Source organism: Xenopus laevis, chromosome 8L (assembly GCF_017654675.1).
Source record: "Xenopus laevis strain J_2021 chromosome 8L, Xenopus_laevis_v10.1, whole genome shotgun sequence".
Taxonomy (NCBI): domain Eukaryota; kingdom Metazoa; phylum Chordata; class Amphibia; order Anura; family Pipidae; genus Xenopus; species Xenopus laevis.
The window spans coordinates 97,566,497-97,586,606 of NC_054385.1; the positions used below are offsets into that span (position 1 = coordinate 97,566,497).

The window sequence follows — 20,110 nt, forward strand, 5'->3', positions numbered from 1 at the left end:
TAAGAAACAATGATGGTGCTGAGTTACTTTTTCTCCAGACTGGTGCAATGGATAGAAATCCTTACAGTGTCAAGTAAAGTAATACCCAGCATTGTTTTTGTTTGCTTCTTTGTTTATTTTTCAATTTTAATCTGCCCATGTTTTCGAGTTTTCAAGTTGTATTTTTTTGGTCAAAACTCCCATTTGCTTTTTGTGATACAGGTATGGGACCTGTTATCCAGAATGCTCGGGACCTGGGGTTTTCTGGATAATGGATCTTTCCGTAATTTGGGTCTTCATACCTTAAGTCCACTAGAAATAAATTTAAACATTAAATAAACCCAATAGGCTGGTTTTGCTTCCAATAAGGATTAATAATATCTTAGTTGGGATCAAGTACAAGCTACTGTTTTATTATTACAGAGAAAAAGGAAATCATTTTTAAAAATTTGGATTATTTGGATAAAATGGAGTCTATGGGAGACAGCCATTCCGTAATTCGGAGCTTTCTGGATGTTGGGTTTCCGGATAAGGGATCCTATACCTGTACTGGGTTTATTTCTTGGTGATGGCTCTTATAATTGCCTCTAGCCTTAACCTATGAAATATGAATGTAAGATATATAAGGCAAAAACATGTTTAGTTTTATCATGTCTGGACTGGGTTTCAAAATAGTCCCTGGCATATCCGGTACATAGAGGCCCAATCAGCCCCCACAGGCCCAATAAATAGTGAGTGTCTATGGCTTCTTACAGCAGCCTCTCAGGCATTTGTCAGAACCCACAGATTGCCAGTCTGGGCCTGGACACCATGTAATAAAAAGTACATAGTTTGCATCAGATCTAGTAACCTCTGACTATGAATGAGATGTTTACCTTCAAACATCTGACCAGTATTTGCTGCCTGCTAATGGGTTTTCATGTATTACTAGAACTGTTGTAAACATCATTATATTACCTTAAATATTGTGCCTTTAAAATCATTATTCACCTTCCAAACACTTTTTTTCCCCATATAGTACACCAGGAATAAAGACATTTTTTTTTCTTTTTTTTTCCCGAAAATTTTCAAATCTTGAAGATGAAAGTTTTATTTCTCACTTTCATGTGCTGCATTAGTTGATAATTTTTTTACATTTGGCCCTGCGGTTGAGCATAATCCCTGAGTTTCATTAAAGAATAAGTAGACCCTTGTATAAAAAATGTTTTTTAAATGAGTCTATCTATCCCCAAAATCATATACATGTATGGGACCTGTTATTCAGAATGCTCGGGACCTGGGGGTTTTACAGATAAAAGATCTTTCCGTAATCTGGATCTTCCTACAAGAAAATCATTTAAACATAAAATAAACCCATTAGGTGGGTTTTACTCCCAATAAGGGTTAACTATATCTTAGTTTGGATCAAGTATAATGTACTGCTTTATTAGTACAGATAAAAAGATAATTTTATTGAAATGTGGATTATTTGATATAATGGAGCCTATGGGAGATGGCCTTTCTGCAATTCAGAGCTTTCTGGATAATGGGTTTCCGGGATAACAGATCCCATACCTGTACTTCAATCTAATTTCTTCCTCAGCACACAAATCTGCAGCACAGATCTTCCTATACCAGCTTGAAGCTTCACCCCCTGTAGTTTTCTGAGGAGGGAAGGGGGCCTATGTAGGGTAGGGAGCGAAGGTGTGTTTTAACTTTTGGGTTTGCTTCTCCTTTAAGCAGTCTGGTAGCTATGGTCCAAATCACCATAGCCACCATACATTGATTTGAATACGAGACTGGAATATGAATAGGAGAGGGCCTGAACAGTAAGATGAGTAATAAAAAGTAACAACAATTAATTTGTAGCCTTACAGAGTTTTTTTTTTTTTAGAAGGGATCAGCAACGCCCATTTGAAATTTGGAAAGAGTCAGAAGACGAAGGCAAATACTTACTTAAAAAATAAATAATGAAGACCAATTGAAAAGTTGCTTAGAATTGACCATTCGAACCACCCATTTAAGACGGCCTGAGAAAATGTTGAGCCACAACTGGGGTTTAAAATCACAATGCTTGAATATCTCTGCTCTGCTATCTCTGACATCTCTACTATTAATACCAGACTGAAGGGAAACCTGACCAAAGTGTTTTAAAAATACCTGTTGCCATCAGCATGTTCCACTGGGATAAGAATATCTCTAATATGACCTTTTTACCACGTAATTAGTTTGTGCTTAAAATGTCACGTGCAGCAAATGATTATCAGCAAAATAAAAACTTTAGAAATAAATGAAGACAACCCTTTAGTGAGTACTGCAATTAAATAGGGCAACACAGCTCCCTTTCCTGAGATACATTGGGAATGGCAATGGCAGATGAAACCGTTTGCTGCCTGGGGAAAATCACAGAAGGAAAAAAACACCAGAAAATCCCTTTGGATTGGGCCCTATGTGAATCACAGCTTGTAAAACTGTCCTTTTATTTATTTGGCGAAGTTTTTGCGCAGTTACGCAAGATAAGCAGTAGAAGAGACCGTTCAGTCATGTCATTGATTTTCTATGCTTCAACGAGACATTTTTATGAGAGTACATTTTCTATTTCCAATAAGCGCTGTGTGTGTTTGTTCTATTACAATCATGGGAGAAATCCAGAATGCTCCGAGCATTCCCAGAAGATGCGTAATAAGCTGTGTGTAATAAGAAGACTGTATAATAAGCTATCACTGAACTATGCAAACTGCTTTATTGGAATGTGCACCAAGTTAGCAGGATTAGGGAAACGGATGTATCACAAATTGTAGTTAAGTACATGTCACAAATTGTACACGCAAGTACATGGTGTTAGATGCAGGGAAACGTGTAGACATATCTCCTTTCCTTATGGACAGAAAAGTGCAGACTTCTAGCTGCCATCCTACAGGGGACAGGCATGGCTCCGGCCAGGAAAGAGAGACTTGGGCTCACACAATCACAAAACATTTCCAAACTTCCTTAAAGAGGTTGTTCGCCTTCCAAACATTTTTTTCAGTTCCATTGTTTTACGTTTATTCCCCAGAAATAAAGTACTGTACTTTTTTCATTTTCTACCATTTTTTTTTTTTTAATCTAAGTTTAAAGTTTAAGGTTCCTTTCTCTGGTGTTTCAGTCTGGTAGCTCAGTACTTCAGGTGCAGACACTAAACTGTTTTGCAAAATTTAGGTTATACATTTCTTGGCAGCATCTCTGGAGTATTAGCAACTATTGCATCAATTCCAACAGCTGCCTGAAACTTAGGGATTCTGATCAGCAAGGACAAAGATAATGTATCAGTTTAGAACAGTTTACAGGGTCGGCGACCCCCACCCCCAAGTTGCTTTAGAAGGTGAAAAAATAAACTTTAATTTAAGAAAAACGGTCACACATAGAAAATAGAAAGTAGTTGGAAAAAGTCTTTATTTCTGATGAACTATCTGAAACCAACTGAACTGAAAAAAGTGTTGGAAGGTGAATAACCTATTTAAAGGAGAACTAAACCCCCAAACTAATGAAAACCCCTACCCTCCATAGTCCCTCCTCCCTGTTCCCCCCACACAGGTGTTAATGTTCCTAAGTCTTAAATTACCCCTCGATGTAGAGTCAGCACAGCGGAGCTCACAAGCCACTGTGGTTGTACAGACCATTCATATAAGATGACATACAATAAACACAATTCCCTCCCCCCCCAGAATTCCCAGAAAAGCCCGACCCGCACATCACTACTGGACAGATGAAATGCTACTTGGTGCAACAGTAGGGAAGTGCAAGGAATGTGTTTTGACGCAGATGGCTTTAAAGGGGTTGTTCACTTTTGAGTTAACTTTTAGTATGATGTAGAGCAGTGGTGTAACTAGAGTGTGCCAGTCCCCCCCCTCAAAAATCTTCAGAGTGGCCCAGCGTACTCCGATCCCCATCCTCCTTCCTGCTTCCGCCAACTTTCCACCTGGACTCCACCCACTCCCACCAAGACCCCACCCACTATCCGCCTGTGCCGAAGCAATCTGCTTCCCCTTTGCAGGTAAGAAAGCTGCTGGGGAAGGGGTGGGGGTGTTCGTGTTGACTATAGAGGAAGCAGGCCCTTCTGCGACTACGGGGTCTGCTTCCTTTATAGTTACACCACTAATGTTGAAAGTTATATTCTGAGACAATTTGCAATGGTTTTCACTTTTTATTATTTGTAGTTTTTGACATATTTAGCTTTTCATTCAGCAGCTTTCCAGTTTGCAGTTTCAGCAATCTGGTTGCTAGGGTCCAAATTACCCTAGCAACCATGCATTGATTTGAATAAGAGAATGGAATATGATTAGGAGAGGACCTGAATAGAAAGATGAGTAATAACAAGTAGCAATAACAATGAATTTGTAGCTTTACAGAGTGTTTGTTTTTTAGATGTGACCCCCATTTGAAAGCTGCAGTCAGAAGAAAAAGGCAAAAAAAACCCTAAAAACTAAAAAAAATAAATAAAGACCAATTAAAAAGTAGCTTAGAATTAGCCATTCTATAACATACTAAAAGTTAATTTAACGTGTAAGGTGCAGGAAGTTTTGTCGTTTAAGTTGCTTGCACACCATGGAAGCACAGGTAACTTTCCCTGTGGGTGGGTCCTTTGCGTCATGGCTCTTTTGGACCTTATAACAAGTTATATAATATAGTGTAAAGTTGAACTTCCATTTTAACTCATTGATAACTTTGTAACATTTAAAACAGCAGGGGACAAGATGGAGCCCAAAAAAAGTTTCAATGCCATCAGTAATCACTAAATAGTATTGGGCATGCACAGGAAGTAAAACCATTTCATTTTAGCTTATACGGCATAATTTATATTTTTTACGGGTGGCATATACTTTTGTGTTTATTGTGTTTTCTCGTCGTTTACAATACTTTGGTTTACATACAGCAAAATGAAATCTGTGAGTTGCTTATAACTGGGCTGTATACCCATCACATCCTTTTACTAGCAGATCAAATAGGCCATTATTTCCTGCCAGTTTAATCCTCCTTGATTGTTTCTGTCTTTCGTTTCCTGCAAGGCTGTCTCCAGCGCTGTCTCTTTGAAGATGAAAGGCATCCCTTAAAAGCACCAGGAAACCTCTGATTTTCTGATAATACACTTATTAAAATATTTTAGACTTTATGTCTTAGGGAGGGAATTAATAGCTGTTAATATTACATAAAAAGCAAACGCATAACGCCAATAGTGTTACTCTCCACATCTTCAATTATTACAGCAGCTGGGGAATAGCATGCGATATGCATTCATTCTTAGGACCCTGTCTTTTAAAGGGGTTGTTCACCTTCAAATGAACTGTTAGTATGATGTAGAGAGTGATATTTTGAGACAATTTGCTATTGGTTTTCATTTTTTACTATTTGTAGTTTTTGAGTTAGCTTTTTATTCAGCAGCTCTCCAGTTTGCAATTTCAGCAATCTTGTTGCTAAGGTCCAAACTACCCTAGCAACCATACACTGATTTGAATAAGAGACTGGAATATGAAACAGAAAGGGCCCGCATAGAAAGATGAGCAATAACAATAAACTTGTAGCTGTACAGAGCATTTATTTTTTAGATTTGAAAGCTGGAAAGAGTCGGAAAAAGAAGGTAAATAATCCAGAAACTAAATAGCGAAGACCAATTGAAAAGTTAGCCATTCTATATAACATACTAAAATATAACCACCTCAGGATAAGACCCTAATACATAACATGTTTATAAACATTGGAGACAAACATAGCATACAAAAAAGCCCATAGCAACCTGATTGTAGGTTACTGTTAAAGTCTAATTGCTGATTGGTTGCTGTGGGCAACATCACCGGTGATGTTTATCTTGAATGTTAATTAATACACCCCATAATGTATTGTCCCCCAACCCACTTCCAAACACTATGGGAGTTATGTTACTGGTCACTTGTTTAAAAGCAAACATCTTATTGGCTTCTATGGGTTACTGCTACTGGGCAAACTAAGTGCCGTTTACCATGTAACCTGCTTGTTACCAAACACGGAGAATGGAACAGAGGTTATTGGGCATGCACAGGCTGGAAGAACTGCCTATGCCCCAAATATAATTCTAGAGGGGCGAATATGTTGAATATGGCAAATGCCCCTAACTCTTTACTTACCCCTCCGGCGCTTCAGCAATTTTCGTGAGTTTGGGCACATGCGCAGTTGTCGTGAAACAGAAAATGGCTCCAACTGCGCATGCGCCGGACTCATTCCAAAGATTACCAAAGCGGCTGAAGATGGTGCCAGTGAACTCTGCTGGACAGAATCTGCACAGGGGGGTAAATTAAGACTTAGGGGCATTTGCGTACTGGAGGGGAGGAGGGAGGGGGGTCTATGTAGGGTAGGGGGGTAGGGTTTTTTTCCAGGGTTTGTTTCTCCTTTAAAAAAAATGTGTTTGGGGCTGATGTATTTAAAGGAAAACTATACCCCCGAACAATGTAGGTCTCTATAAAAACATATTGCATAAAACAGCTCATATGTAGAACCCTGCTACATGTAAATAAACCATTTTCATCATAATATACTTTTTTTAGTAGTATGTGCCATTGGGTAATCATAAATAGAAAATTGCCATTTTAAAAAATAAGGGCCGCCCCCTGGGATCGTAGGATTCAAGATGCGCACAAACAAACCAAACAAACTATACATGTTATGGCTCATTGAGCCAATTAACAGACGGAGTTGTGTCTTTTGCTTCCACACTTCTTCCTATTACAGATAGAGCTGCAGCATTTCTGGTCAGGTGATCTCTGAGGCAGCACAAGGACCATCATGAAATGGGGGTTTAAGGCAAGAGATGTAAAAGGGCAATATTAACTTAAATATATATTCCAGTTTAATAAGATTCTTTAATATGCCACTTAATTTGATATAAAATCTGTTGCTTAAGTACTCATTTTGGGGGTATAGTTTTCCTTTAAAATCTGCCCCAAACCCCACCTAGCCCTGCCCATCTGTTCCTCTTCCTGCCCACTGTATTGTCTGGCTGTGCAGTGGAGCCAGCAGCAATCAGCACACAGTAGGACAGGAACCAATCAGCAGCTAGGCTGACCTGATAGGGAACTGAAGCATGTCTTTGCTTGTGTGACTGCAGGGCTGTGATTGGCTGTCCCCCTCCTACTGTGCTTCTGGCAGGGACTGTTCATTCAGACACGCTCACCCCTTATTTGAAATGTGGACTGGGGCTGTAGCAGATCTATAGAAAACTCCAATAAAGGGACCATTTTTAAAGATATTAATTTTTAACCCCAAATTAGTTTTTTAAAAACATATCCTATATGTCTACTTTACTGATTGTTGTAATTTCTTGTCATTTAAACCCTCTGGACCTGAAATCTGCAGCGTTTCTATTACTTCAACCACATCCGCTTCTGTACAGTCAGGGTTGAGTAAGACAAATGGTGGCATAGTGGGGGTCAGTTCAGGTGCAAGTTGAAAATGACAGGTTGGCTCATCTCTATAGCAGATATCATTGAGTTCCTCTAATTATAAAGTTTCACAAGTTTGCTTTATAGATTTTTGTAAGGAAAAAACTATAAAGGCATTTGCAATAAACCTAGGGCAAATTATGCAAAATATTCAAATGATCAGGGATCTCAGCATATTAATATACATAAAATTAAAACGTTTCTCTGAAATTTTTTTTTTTTTTTTTAATTTTAAAGGCAGGAAGAACAAAGTGAATTAATCATGCCTACATCTTTTACCAAAACCTGCTACTGCTTTCCAATCAGTCATATAGAAAGGGATATAATTACAGTCTGCTATTAATACGGGACTCACATAGGTGACGAGACCATGTTTAAAAATGCGGTTAGTATAGACTTTACAAGTTTTAGATACAGGATATGGATATACAACACGTAATTAACCCTCGATATTCAACCGTCGAAGTTAAATCCTTCGACTTTGAATGTCGAAGGATTTAGCGATATTCATTCGATTGAAGATTAAATCCTTTGAATTGAACGATTCGAAGGATTTTAATCCATCGATCAAACGATTTTCCTTCGATCAGAAATTGGCTAGAAACCCTATGGGGACCTTCCCCATAGGCTAACATTGATGCTCGGTAGGTTTTAAGTGGCGAAGTAGGTGGTCGAAGTTTTTTTAAAGAGACAGTACTTCGACTATCGAATGGTCGAAGAGTCAAACGATTTTTAGTTTGAATGCTTCGATTCGAAGTCATAGTCGAAGGTCGAAGTAGCCAAAAATACACTTCGAAATTCAAAGTATTTTATTTATAGTATTCTATTCCTTCACTCGAGCTAAGTAAATGTGCCCCGTAGAGCTTATCATTCTATACGGTGGATATATCTCTTATGCTGTCCCACCCCAGGTGCACAGGTTAGTATCATTTAGAGATGCAAAAGCTGTGGCATAGAATAGAACATATATACATAAAGGCATAAATAAAATGGAATGAGAAAATTACCAGATAAGGCAAATGTCCTCTTATCCTTAGAAAATCAAAATAACTGGTTTATGACTTAAAGGCCATAGCAGCATTATTATGAACATTTGTACTTTCTATAAATGCTCAATAAGCATATTAACCCCAACATGTTAAGATCAATGGACAGTTAACAAATTAACTTGCTTCCTGGCCTTTTCCAGCATAGGAGGTGATTATCGACCTACATTTTACAGCAGGCTGAGCTTCAGCCCTGTGTGACATTCACCTTAGACTGTTAGCTCCACTGGGCCAGAGACTGATGTGATTGATGAATGGTCACTGTAAAACATTATTATATATTTAATAGCAAACATTTTCTGACTTGCGTTATTGCATTTCGTTTAGAGTTTTCTTGTAAAAGAAAAATATAGCCTGTGAATTTTTGGGAAAATATCAAGCACAACCTTCAGGTTATTAGAACAAGAAACCATTATTTGCACTTTCTATGAGCCTTTGGTAAAAAATGACTGAGCGATTGCTTGGAAGAATGTGAATACGTGACTTGCGCTAGATGCAGCCACCACTTGAACTCTGCCTGTCTTGGGGCTCTATTCCAAGAACATATGCTTCTCAGTCTGTTCTTTCCCACGCTTGTAGCACTCAAGCTATCCATAGTGATTGTCAGTTGGGTATTTCAGTTTCATTACATTTTTCAATTAAAGAAAGCCTTTAGATGACAATTTGATGTCAATTTCACAGCAGTGCTCTGCAAACTATTCCAAAATGTGTTTCATAGTCTTTATTTGTGTAAATGACAAATATACTTATATTTCCTTTTTCTTTATTTAAAAGTGCTTAGTCAATGCTTTGGATTTTGCCTCTGCCTTTCATCAACACGTGGCAAAGCATGTCCCCCAGATTTATAGAGATGAGCTGCAACCACAAGTGGAGAAGCAGGAGGAGCTGGTACAGGAACGTATCTTAACCCCATTGGAGTGGTGCCTGTTCAGAGATGACCCAAATGTATTCATGGAGAAGCTACGGCACAGTGCAGCTCCTCCATTGTGTGGAAGAGTCTTTAGAGGAGGGGAGACAACCTATTCCTGCAGGTAAGAGATGGAATGATCATTCATCAAATATCAAAATATGAAAGCTTGGAGAATGCAGCTATAAGAGAAAACAGCCCTACAGCTGTTAATATGGATTACTTAAAGGAATTGAACAGTGTAAAAATAAAAACTGGGTAAATAGATAGGCTGTGCAAAATAAAAAAATGTTTCTAATATAGTTAGTTAGCCAAAAATGTAATGTATAAAGGCTGGAGTGATTTGATGTATAACATGTCAGTCAGAACAATACTTCCTGTTTTTCAGTTCTCTTGGTTTACACTGACTGGTTACCCTGGCTACCAGGCAGTAACCAATCAGAGACTTGAGGGGGGGGGCACATGGGTCATATCTGTTGCTTTTGAATCTGAGCTGAATGCTGAGGATCAATTACAAACTCACTGAACAGAAATGTACCATGTGGCCCCCTTCAAGTTGCTGACTAACTCAGAGTTATAGAGCTGAAAAGCAGGAAGTTGGATTCCAGCTGTTTTATTAGACATCTGTTCACTCCAGCCTTTATATATTACATTTTTGTCTAACTAACTATATTAGAAACATTTTTTATTTTGCACAGCCTATCTATTTACCCAGTTTTTATTTTCACACTGAACTGTTTCTTAAGACAAGGTTGAACTAATGAGTCATAATTTTAATAAGATTCTGTGAAAAGAGGTGGTGTAATTATCCAACCATACACCAGTACTGTGCTATGTTATTACGAGAGGTTTGTCAATACAGGTAGGGTAGTCCAGCCTCTTCCTGTATCTAACTCTTATCATACCACACCACTTCCCTATCACTGTATTAGGCCACCTACATTGAGGGGCACATTTACTATGGGTCGAATATCGAGGGTAAATTAACCATCGATATTCGACCATCAAAGTTAAATACTTCGAATATCGAAGTCGAAGGATTTACCGCAATTCGTTCGATCGAACGGTTCGAAGGATTTTAATTCATCGGTCGAACGATTTTCCTTTGATCACCTTCCCCATAGGCTAACATAGGTGCTCGGTAGGTTTTAGGTGGCGAAGTAGGTGGTCAAAGTTTTTTTTAAAGAGACAGCACTTCGACTATCGAATGGTCGAATAGTCAAACGATTTTTAGTTCGAAACGTTCGATTCGAAGTCGTAGTGAAGGTCGAAGTAGCCAAAAAAAACCTTCAAAATTTCAACGTTTTTTTCCTTCTAATCCTTTACTCGAGCTAAGTAAATGTGCCCCCAAATGTGCAGATATAGTTTTAGGCCACCTGTGCATATAAAGTAGGCAAGCTTGTCTGTCTGGAGTGGCAGTCTGTAGTTGCAGTGCACCTTTTACAGATGAGAAGGTCATGCAGCAAACAAAAAGCTAGATACCCTGTATTTTTCATAACACTGGTGCATATTGTGAAGCATAAAAAGGAAGATGGAAGGGCAAACATAACATTTAAGAATAACCTGCTTCCCCTGAGGCAATGCCTAATAACATAATCTAGTTGTTAATCTGCCTTTACTTTAGAATATTAAACCCACTGGATTACTTAATGCTTGTAACTTGTCTTTAAATTAATTTTTCAGTGTAAAAAATAAAAACTGGGTGAATAGGCTGTGCAAAATAAAAATAAAAAACTAATAAAGTTACTTAGGCAAAAATGTAATGTATAAAGGCTGAAGTGACTGGATGTCTAACATAACAGAACAGAATACTACGTCCTGCTTTCTTGGCTCTCTTGGTTTCCACAGGCAGTAACCAATCAGTTATAACTGTGGCTTTTGAATCTGAGCTGAATGCTGAGGATCAATTGCAAACTCACTGAACAGTTATGTCCCATGTGGCCCCCCTTAAAGTCGCTGACTAACTCAGAGTTAGAGAGCTGAAAAGCAGGAAGTTGTGTTCTGCCTATTATGTTAGACATCCAGTCACTCCAGCCTTTATAGATTACATTTTTGGCTAACTAACTATATTAGAAACATTTTTCTATGTAATACATACTATCTATGTTATTTTTACACTGAACTGTTCCTTTAAGTAGGAAGTAATTATTTCCCTAGTGTAAATTGTGTCAGAGTGTCAAGGGGAAACTTTGTTGTGTAGCAATGTTTGTCACCAGCGCTTGAAAGGATCATTTATGACCACAGTGTGCAAAGTCACAGTTGGAATATTTTTATATATATTTTTTATTTGCAGCCATGAGGTTATGTTGGGCATGATGCAGTTGTGGGCAATGACTGAAACCCACTAGTTTGTGTGTGTGTGCACTTTGATGCAAATCAGGCACAATTATGCTCATAAGCTTTAGAGTTTGAATGTCGCCATTTCCAAAACTCAGTATGAAAATTACCTCTGTGCTTGAATGTTAAAGTCAATTGACTCAGGCCGCTGTGGGAACAATTAAGCTACCTCCATCTTTGAGGGTGGCAGTAGCTTCACAGTTCCCCTGTGTCAATAGAAACACTGCGCGACCCGCACAAAAAGGACAGAAACAGTGCCACTAAGTGCAACTTTGTGGAAGTTTTCGATGCAAATGTAATGAAAGTCCCCCCCCCCAAAAAAAAAAGTTGGCTGAAAATAAAAGCAAATAATGCAAGAAAACCCAAAAAATCAACATTGTGTTTGCCTTCTTGTATTGAAATGCCTCAATCCATCCCACAACTTATAGTAAATCTGCTCTTAAAGGACATGGAATGGGGGAGTGCCAAATGTGTTAGGCAACGCTTCTGTCCGCAAAAAAGTGCAACAACCCGGGGTACTGTTCCTGCTGTGCTACAATCTTCTGAGATGCCCCAGATATCCTCTGTATTGACTGGATTGCGCACATGTGCAGTAGAGTAGAATTTGCAGCTTTAAAGTCTGATCTTTACCCTTCTGCACATGTGCTGTGTCCAGGACACTCAAAGAGAATTGCTGGAGAATTGGCGGAGTTGTGTAGCAGAAATAGTACTTTGGCTGATCTAAGGTGTGCAGAATAATTTTCTTGTTTTGCTGTGAGTAATTAATAATAATTATAGTTAAGCCACTGGACCGATACTGCTCATGTTTTATTAATTTTAACCCTTTGTTAAGAAGTGATTATAGCATTGCCAACTCTATATTACATTTGTATTTTGTGCAGGGATTGTGCAATTGATCCAACCTGTGTCCTATGTATGGATTGTTTCCAGAACAGCATTCACAAAAGTCACAGATACAAGGTAATTATAACAGCTATTTTGTATTAAATTTGTATTAAATGATGGCTTTTCCAGCAATAATGATCCACAAAAATGTTATATCTACAATAGGGAGAACAGTCTTGGATGCATACTGTGTTAACTGGTGATAACTACTATGCATCATAATGCTGATACTAAACAAGTAGAATCATAAGCTTACTCTGCCAAAGCAGTGCCAGCACAAGCAGAATGTGAGCTGATTTTTTAATATAGCTTTGTGGTCAAGCTTTTCTACATTTATTCAAGTACAAAGAAAGGCTCATTCATTGAGGGGTGCCAAAATGTTAGGCACCTCCCAGTGAATGAGTGCTACATTTTTACCCTGAGTCAGTGTTGTAAGTATAGGCTTGGCCTTGTACATGCACAGTATAGTAAAATGTAAAATTGCACAATTCTGGTCATGTTCAAGCCAAAGCTGACACAAGGGATCCCTGGAAATAAAAGTACACACAGCATTTCCTTAGAAAGACCCCTGGTGCGTTTTTCTCTAAACGGAGCATTTTCTCAGGGTAAAAATGCAGCAATTAAATTCACTGGGAGGTGCCTAACATTTTGGCATGCCTCCGTGAATTAGCCTTTCCTTGTCATTTGATGAATATAGAAAAGCTTGACCACAAAGCTATATTAAAAATCAGGTCCACAGAAACTTCCCACATTCTTTTCATAACTTCTGGCATGCCGCATACTGAAACAACGTTAGCGTGCAGGTAACTAGGTACTAGTCACTGGTATGTGTAGGTGCAACAAGAAAAGGGTAATCCTGAAAGGAACATCGTCTCAAGGTAGATTTGGATTCCTTTGCATCTGCGTTCCCTGCTCTTTGCACCTTGCAAGCAATTGTGCATTTAAGCTGACCAAATTGCCAGTCACTAGGCACAATTTGAAAGAAGTGTAAATGGGTGCAAACACAGTACCTTATATAGTGCTTAAACGCATTCAGTTTCGCTTATGATTTGGTGTGTTTACCTTGCATTAGAGAATCATCCCTTTCGTGTATAATTTGTTGTGTATAATAACAAGATAGAAAGTACTTTTAATAACATTATACTTTTGTGCTTAAGGGTGTGCTCATTTCTTTTCAGATGCACTCTTCCATGGGAGGGGGATTTTGTGACTGTGGAGATACTGAAGCCTGGAAAACTGGCCCATATTGTAACATCCATGAGCCAGGGGCATCCGATCAGGTAAGGAAATGCAAAGTATGGTCCACTTAAGGTGCCTATTGTATGTAAGTGGTATCTGCTGTAACCCTTTTGGGGCTATTCCACACGGGGAGATAGCCTTGCGGTCGCGGCGACAAAGCGCCGCGCCAGTCGCCGCGACCGGCGCAGGCGACAGTTTTGTATGGGCGCCTATGTAAAAACGCCTGTGCTAACCACACGAGGCGATGCGCTTTTCAACAGTCGCCTGAAAATGCCTCGCCAGGCTTTTTCAGGCGACTGTTGAAAAGCGCATCGCCTCGTGTGGTTAGCACAGGCGTTTTTACATAGGCGCCCATACAAAACTGTCGCCTGCGCCGGTCGCGGCGACTGGCGCGGCGCTTTGTCGCCGCGACCGCAAACGCAGGGCTATCTCCCCGTGTGGACTAGCCCTTAGTCTTAACTGTATTCAGCCCCCATGGTGTTGAACTTTTGCAGGAGATTTTTAGTGGAGGAGTCAAATAGTTACTTACATGAAATGTAACCAAATGTAAAAAAACAGAATATTGCCTCTTCCTTTTTATGTTCTGGTGCTGCAGGGTTCCCTTCAGTGCCCACCTAGTAAGATATTGGCATAGAAACAATGCACTGCCTTGGTAAATTTGGCTTCATGCCCTGTACCTTCCTAGTCTCTTGTCTAGTTTAAATGATAGCATTTCAAATTTCGAATAGTAGACAAAATGTCAAATCTGACCTTAATCAGTACTGTCCGTGATTACTACACTCTATTTTCCTTGTGCACCCTGCCTAAAAGATCTGAAGTGCTCTGTTCAATTTCACACTGTTCTAGGCTAATCATTAGATAACTACTTTGCTTTCTCTGTGTAGACACAAGATGGTATCGCAATAGCCTACAAATCCAGACAAACATAATTGGACAGCAAAATGCAGCACATACGTTAGTCAAAAACCTGAGTATCTATTTAGACAGACTATTTTCTAGTCATAAATTATATTTTCTGTGCAAATAGTATCTTGTTCAGAAGTTAATATGTGAGGATTTTGTAGTCCCTGTACTTGCCCCTCTAATTAGTAATGGGACTTTAACTGTTTTAATATTTTCAGCATTAATAAAGGTACACATTTTAAAACGGGTGTGTATTATAGTGGTGCTCCTTTTATCCTTTTCTATGTCTGTCTGCTTATTAATCCTGTTAAGGGCTCAACATTCTCAGTGGTGATCACATTGTTATGCTAGAAAGAAATATAGAATATTAGATAAAGGGCTATGGCATTGGCGGGGCTTTGGAGTAGAAAACAAAACATCTTCAGTGGTAAAATATGCACTTCTATGGAAAGCGGCCAGCACATCTTAAAATATTAAAGGAAAACTATACCCCCAAAATGAATACTTAAGCAACAGATAGTTTATATCAAATTGAATGACATATTAAAGAATCTTACCAAACTGGAATATATATTTACATAAATATTGCCCTTTTACATCTCTTGCCTTGAACCACCATTTCGTGACTCTATCTGTGCTGCCTCAGAGATCACCTGACCAGAAATACTACAACACTAACTGTAACAGGAAGAAGTGAGGAAGCAAAAGGCTGAACTCTGTCTGTTAATTGGCTCATGTGACCTTACATGTGGTTTGCATGTGTACACAGTGAATCTTACGATCTCAGGGGGCGGCCCTTATTTTTTAAAATGGCAATTTTCTATTTATGATTACCCAATGGCACATACTACTAAAAAAGTATATTATTATGATAATGGCTCATTTACATGAAGCAGGGTTTTACACATGAGCTGTTTTACTCAGTATCTTTTAATAGAGACCTACATTGTTTGGGGGGTATAGTTTTCCTTTAAGTAAAACCGAAATGTTTTACAATGCAGTTATTTTAATATAGTAGTGCTTTAATTAACTCATGATGTCTTCTTTCCTATGTTTGTAGAATTCAGACTTTCGATTGACAGATGAACTCCTGGCCCAAACCAAAAAAGTGTTTCCTGTGATTATCCAGTATATAGTTGACATGTTAATCTGGGAGGAACAAAAGAGTTTGCCAGCATACCTGGATAAATGGTATGTCCCTTTAGAGTTAACCTTTAAAAATGTGTCTTTAAATTAGCAGTAGACAGAGGGATCTCAAGTAATGTTTTCAGTAGAGCAGCAGTTTTCAGCCAGGCCTTCCAGACTTGTAATGCTCACCTCCCAGGTTAAATCTGTTCAAATGCAAAACACCTAAACTGTAATTTAAATTAGGTTGCCTGCTAATAATTACAAAACAAATTCTTTAGATTACCGCTAATATTATTGGAGTATTCACTCCTGTGTTTGGATACATTTGTTCTTGTTAGCTGTTACTGTCAGGGTAACTATTAAAAAACATCTTGTTGTCCTTGCAGCACAGAAGAGTGGAACCAGTACTACTGTGTGCTTTACAACGATGAACACCATACCTATGATCACTTCATCTACAGTTTGCAGAGATCCCTTGGCTGTGATCAGAAAGAAGCACAGACATTAACTACTGCAGCCGAGAGAGAGGTCAGTTATATCCTTGGGAATAACCTTTGCATTGTAATAGTCAAATCAGATTATAGTTTACTTAGTATTGTTAAACATAGGAAGTGGTTTCTGTGGGAGTCCTGTACAGGTCCAGTTGGGCAAACCCGCTGACATGCCATGCTCTGCCTGTCCCTGCTGCCTCACTCTATTTCCTAGGTGTTACCTTCTAACCTGAAGTGGGACCCAGTCTTCTAACCTGAATAAGTGACATCACTCATGAGCTGGGAAAAATTATCTTTTAACTTTGGAAATATGGAAATGAGAGCCTCTAATCTGCTGGGGTACCCAATCAGGGATCCCACTGAATAACCACACAGTCAGGGAATTCCTTGGATACCTGACCCATTGTAGCCTGAAAATCAGAGGCAGTTGTAACTGCTGAACCACTCTCTGAGTATTTATTATAAAATGCACATGCTCTCTGGTTTATGTAGGAATAGCTAATCACATGTTTAAAACACGTTTTACAGAACATGTCACACATTAATATGTACAATAGAGAGATTTAAGGGAGGTAAATTAAAAGGAGATGTGACTCCATTAGCCCCACACTGTGCTGAGAAGGGACACAGTATATGCGATCTCAGAACTTTGGTTATAGATCATGTGCCTGCATGAAATGTGGGGTAGACTGTGAGAACAGGGTATTGCAATGGGAATGCTGCATACACCTTAACCAGTTTTTTTTAGAAAGAAGGTAATAGCAGAATAGGAGTTAAAAGTTTGTTATGACATCATGCAAGGGGTGAGGGTTGTTTTATATTGAATGCAAAACGTTATTTTTGTATTCGTGTGCTTTTGAAAAAAAAAACTTTTTACAGTCGCAAAGAAGACTTTAAATAAAAAATTTAAATAAATATTAATAATAAAATCTCAAGTGCCCTCATTGCCTAGGACACAACATTTATTGTGGACACACAAAATGTTGGGGTCTACAAAAAAGGGGAATATTTTTCCCATAGAAAAGATCAACACACCAGAAGCTACCCCTTTTCTAGAAGAACAGAACTTACATTTGAAGCAATGTAGGTGGTTCTTCATGGTGATAGCAGTGAGGTTGTGGAATGTCCTGCCGGATGATGTGATGGCTGATTCTATTACTGTCCTTATGAGTGGCTTGGATGATTTCTTGAACAAGTATAATCTGCAAGGCTATTGTGATACTAAAATCTAAAGTTAATTAGTTGGTATAGGTATTCGTACATATAGTTTATATATGCGATTGTGTAGATACAGTGGTGTGAAAAACTATTTGCCCCCTTCCTGATTTCTTATTCTTTTGCATGTTTGTCACACTTAAATGTTTCTGCTCATCAAAAACCGTTAACTATTAGTCAAAGATAACATAATTGAACACAAAATGCAGTTTTTAAATGAAGGTTTACGTTATTAAGGGAGAAAAAAAACTCCAAATCTACATGGGCCTGTGTGAAAAAGTGATCGCCCCCCTTGTTAAAAAATAACTTAACTGTGGTTTATCACACCTGAGTTCAATTTCAAAGGTTATAAAGCCATTTCTAAAGCTTTGGGACTCCAGCGAACCACAGTGAGAGCCATTATCCACAAATGGCAAAAACATGGAACAGTGGTGAACTTTCCCAGGAGTGGCCGGCCGACCAAAATTACCCCAAGAGCGCAGAGACAACTCATCCGAGAGGCCACAAAAGACCCCAGGACAACATCTAAAGAACTGCAGGCCTCACTTGCCTCAATTAAGGTCAGTATTCACGACTCCACCATAAGAAAGAGACTGGGCAAAAACGGCCTGCATGGCAGATTTCCAAGGCGCAAACCACTTTTAAGCAAAAAGAACATTAAGGCTCGTCTCAATTTTGCTAAAAAACATCTCAATGATTGCCAAGACTTTTGGGAAAATACCTTGTGGACCGACGAGACAAAAGTTGAACTTTTTGGAAGGTGCGCGTCCCGTTACATCTGGCGTAAAAGTAACACAGCATTTCAGAAAAAGAACATCATACCAACAGTAAAATATGGTGGTGGTAGTGTGATGGTCTGGGGTTGTTTTGCTGCTTCAGGACCTGGAAGACTTGCTGTGATAGATGGAACCATGAATTCTACTGTCTACCAAAAAATCCTGAAGGAGAATGTCCGGCCATCTGTTCGTCAACTCAAGCTGAAGCGATCTTGGGTGCTGCAGCAGGACAATGACCCAAAACACACCAGCAAATCCACCTCTGAATGGCTGAAGAAAAACAAAATGAAGACTTTGGAGTGGCCTAGTCAAAGTCCTGACCTGAATCCTATTGAGATGTTGTGGCACGACCTTAAAAAGGCGGTTCATGCTAGAAAACCCTCAAATAAAGCTGAATTACAACAATTCTGCAAAGATGAGTGGGCCAAAATTCCTCCAGAGCGCTGTAAAAGACTCGTTGCAAGTTATCGCAAACGCTTGATTGCAGTTATTGCTGCTAAGGGTGGCCCAACCAGTTATTAGGTTCAGGGGGCAATTACTTTTTCACACAGGTTTGGATTTCTTTTCTCCCTTAATAATAAAAACCCTCATTTAAAAACTGCATTTTGTGTTTACTTGTGTTATCTTTGACTAATAGTTAAATGTGTTTGATGATCAGAAACATTTTGTGTGACAAACATGCAAAAGAATAAGAAATCAGGAAGGGGGCAAATAGTTTTTCACACCACTGTATGTGTTTATATGGGCACTTAGGTTTATTTTGAGGGATTGTACTCGATGTACTTTGCTCAATTTTTCAACACAAATTAAATATGTAACTGTAAAAAAATTAATTTTGTTACAAGAATAACTTGACATGGATTCACAAAGCCACAATAAGCAAGATAAATCAGACACAATATATGCTTTGCTTCCTATGGTTATTCTGTTGCTGCAGTTGAATATGATTTATTCTTGTTAGTTGTCCCAGATTCTGTAATATCCATGTATTTTTCTTTACAATTTTTTTGCTTTAAAACAACTTTTTTTTTTTTTTTTCGTCAGCCACATTAGTGAGAACAAGTTGCTATCCTCTCACATGCCGGTAAGATTGGTGACCGTATTGAGTTGAGAACAGTGTGTGATGAGCTAATGGGAAAAAAAGCAGATTTAAAAATCAAGCAGTCTTCTCAAGCTTCTCATTGCTAGAAAGAGGGTAGCAACTTGCATTTGGTAATGTGGCTGAAATGAGTTGCTTTATGAAGGAAAAAGTACTACTTTCAGTTGCTTTCCAGTTCCTTCTTATTCTTCCAAAATTGAAGTTTAATGTTCCTGTCTCTGGTGTTTCAATCTGGCAGCTCAGTGATGTGCGGGTTGAGAAAAGCTTGAGCCTGCCTGCACCGCCTTCCCCCCTCCATTTATAGAACCGCGCTGCACTGCCCCGCCAGTGATGTTACAAAAGGGGTGGGGTATGTGCACTCCTATAAAGCTGGAAGTCGGAAGCTGGCGGTCTAAGATGGAGAGCAGGCAGAAGAGCTCAACCCAAACCCACACCTGCCTTATCCCCACCCACACCCAGTTTCCCCCTCCTCCTAAAAAATTGAAAGTTGGAAGCCGGCGGTCTAAGGTCACAGATGGGGAGAGCAGGCAGAAAAGCTCAACCCCAACCCACCCGCGACCCGCAACAAGGTCGACTTATACCTGCCTGACCTGCGGATATCGGGCCAGCCCACACATCACTTCAATGCAAATTCTGAACCGTTACAATATGCTACATTAGGGGATGCATTTCTCTACA

General features: G+C 39.0%; 1 protein-coding gene across 4 annotated transcripts in view; it reads left to right on the plus strand.

The window, feature by feature from the left end:
• ubr1.L (ubiquitin protein ligase E3 component n-recognin 1 L homeolog) overlaps positions 1-20,110 on the plus strand; it is an 81,791-nt gene that overhangs the window by 4,997 nt on the left and 56,684 nt on the right. For all 4 annotated transcript variants that reach the window (XM_018231054.2, XM_018231055.2, XM_018231057.2 and 1 more), the window contains exons 3-7: positions 9,227-9,483; positions 12,578-12,656; positions 13,760-13,861; positions 15,784-15,914; positions 16,238-16,379. In XM_018231054.2, the coding sequence (XP_018086543.1) occupies positions 9,227-9,483; positions 12,578-12,656; positions 13,760-13,861; positions 15,784-15,914; positions 16,238-16,379 (711 nt within the window). The remainder of the gene's footprint in view (positions 1-9,226; positions 9,484-12,577; positions 12,657-13,759; positions 13,862-15,783; positions 15,915-16,237; positions 16,380-20,110) is intronic.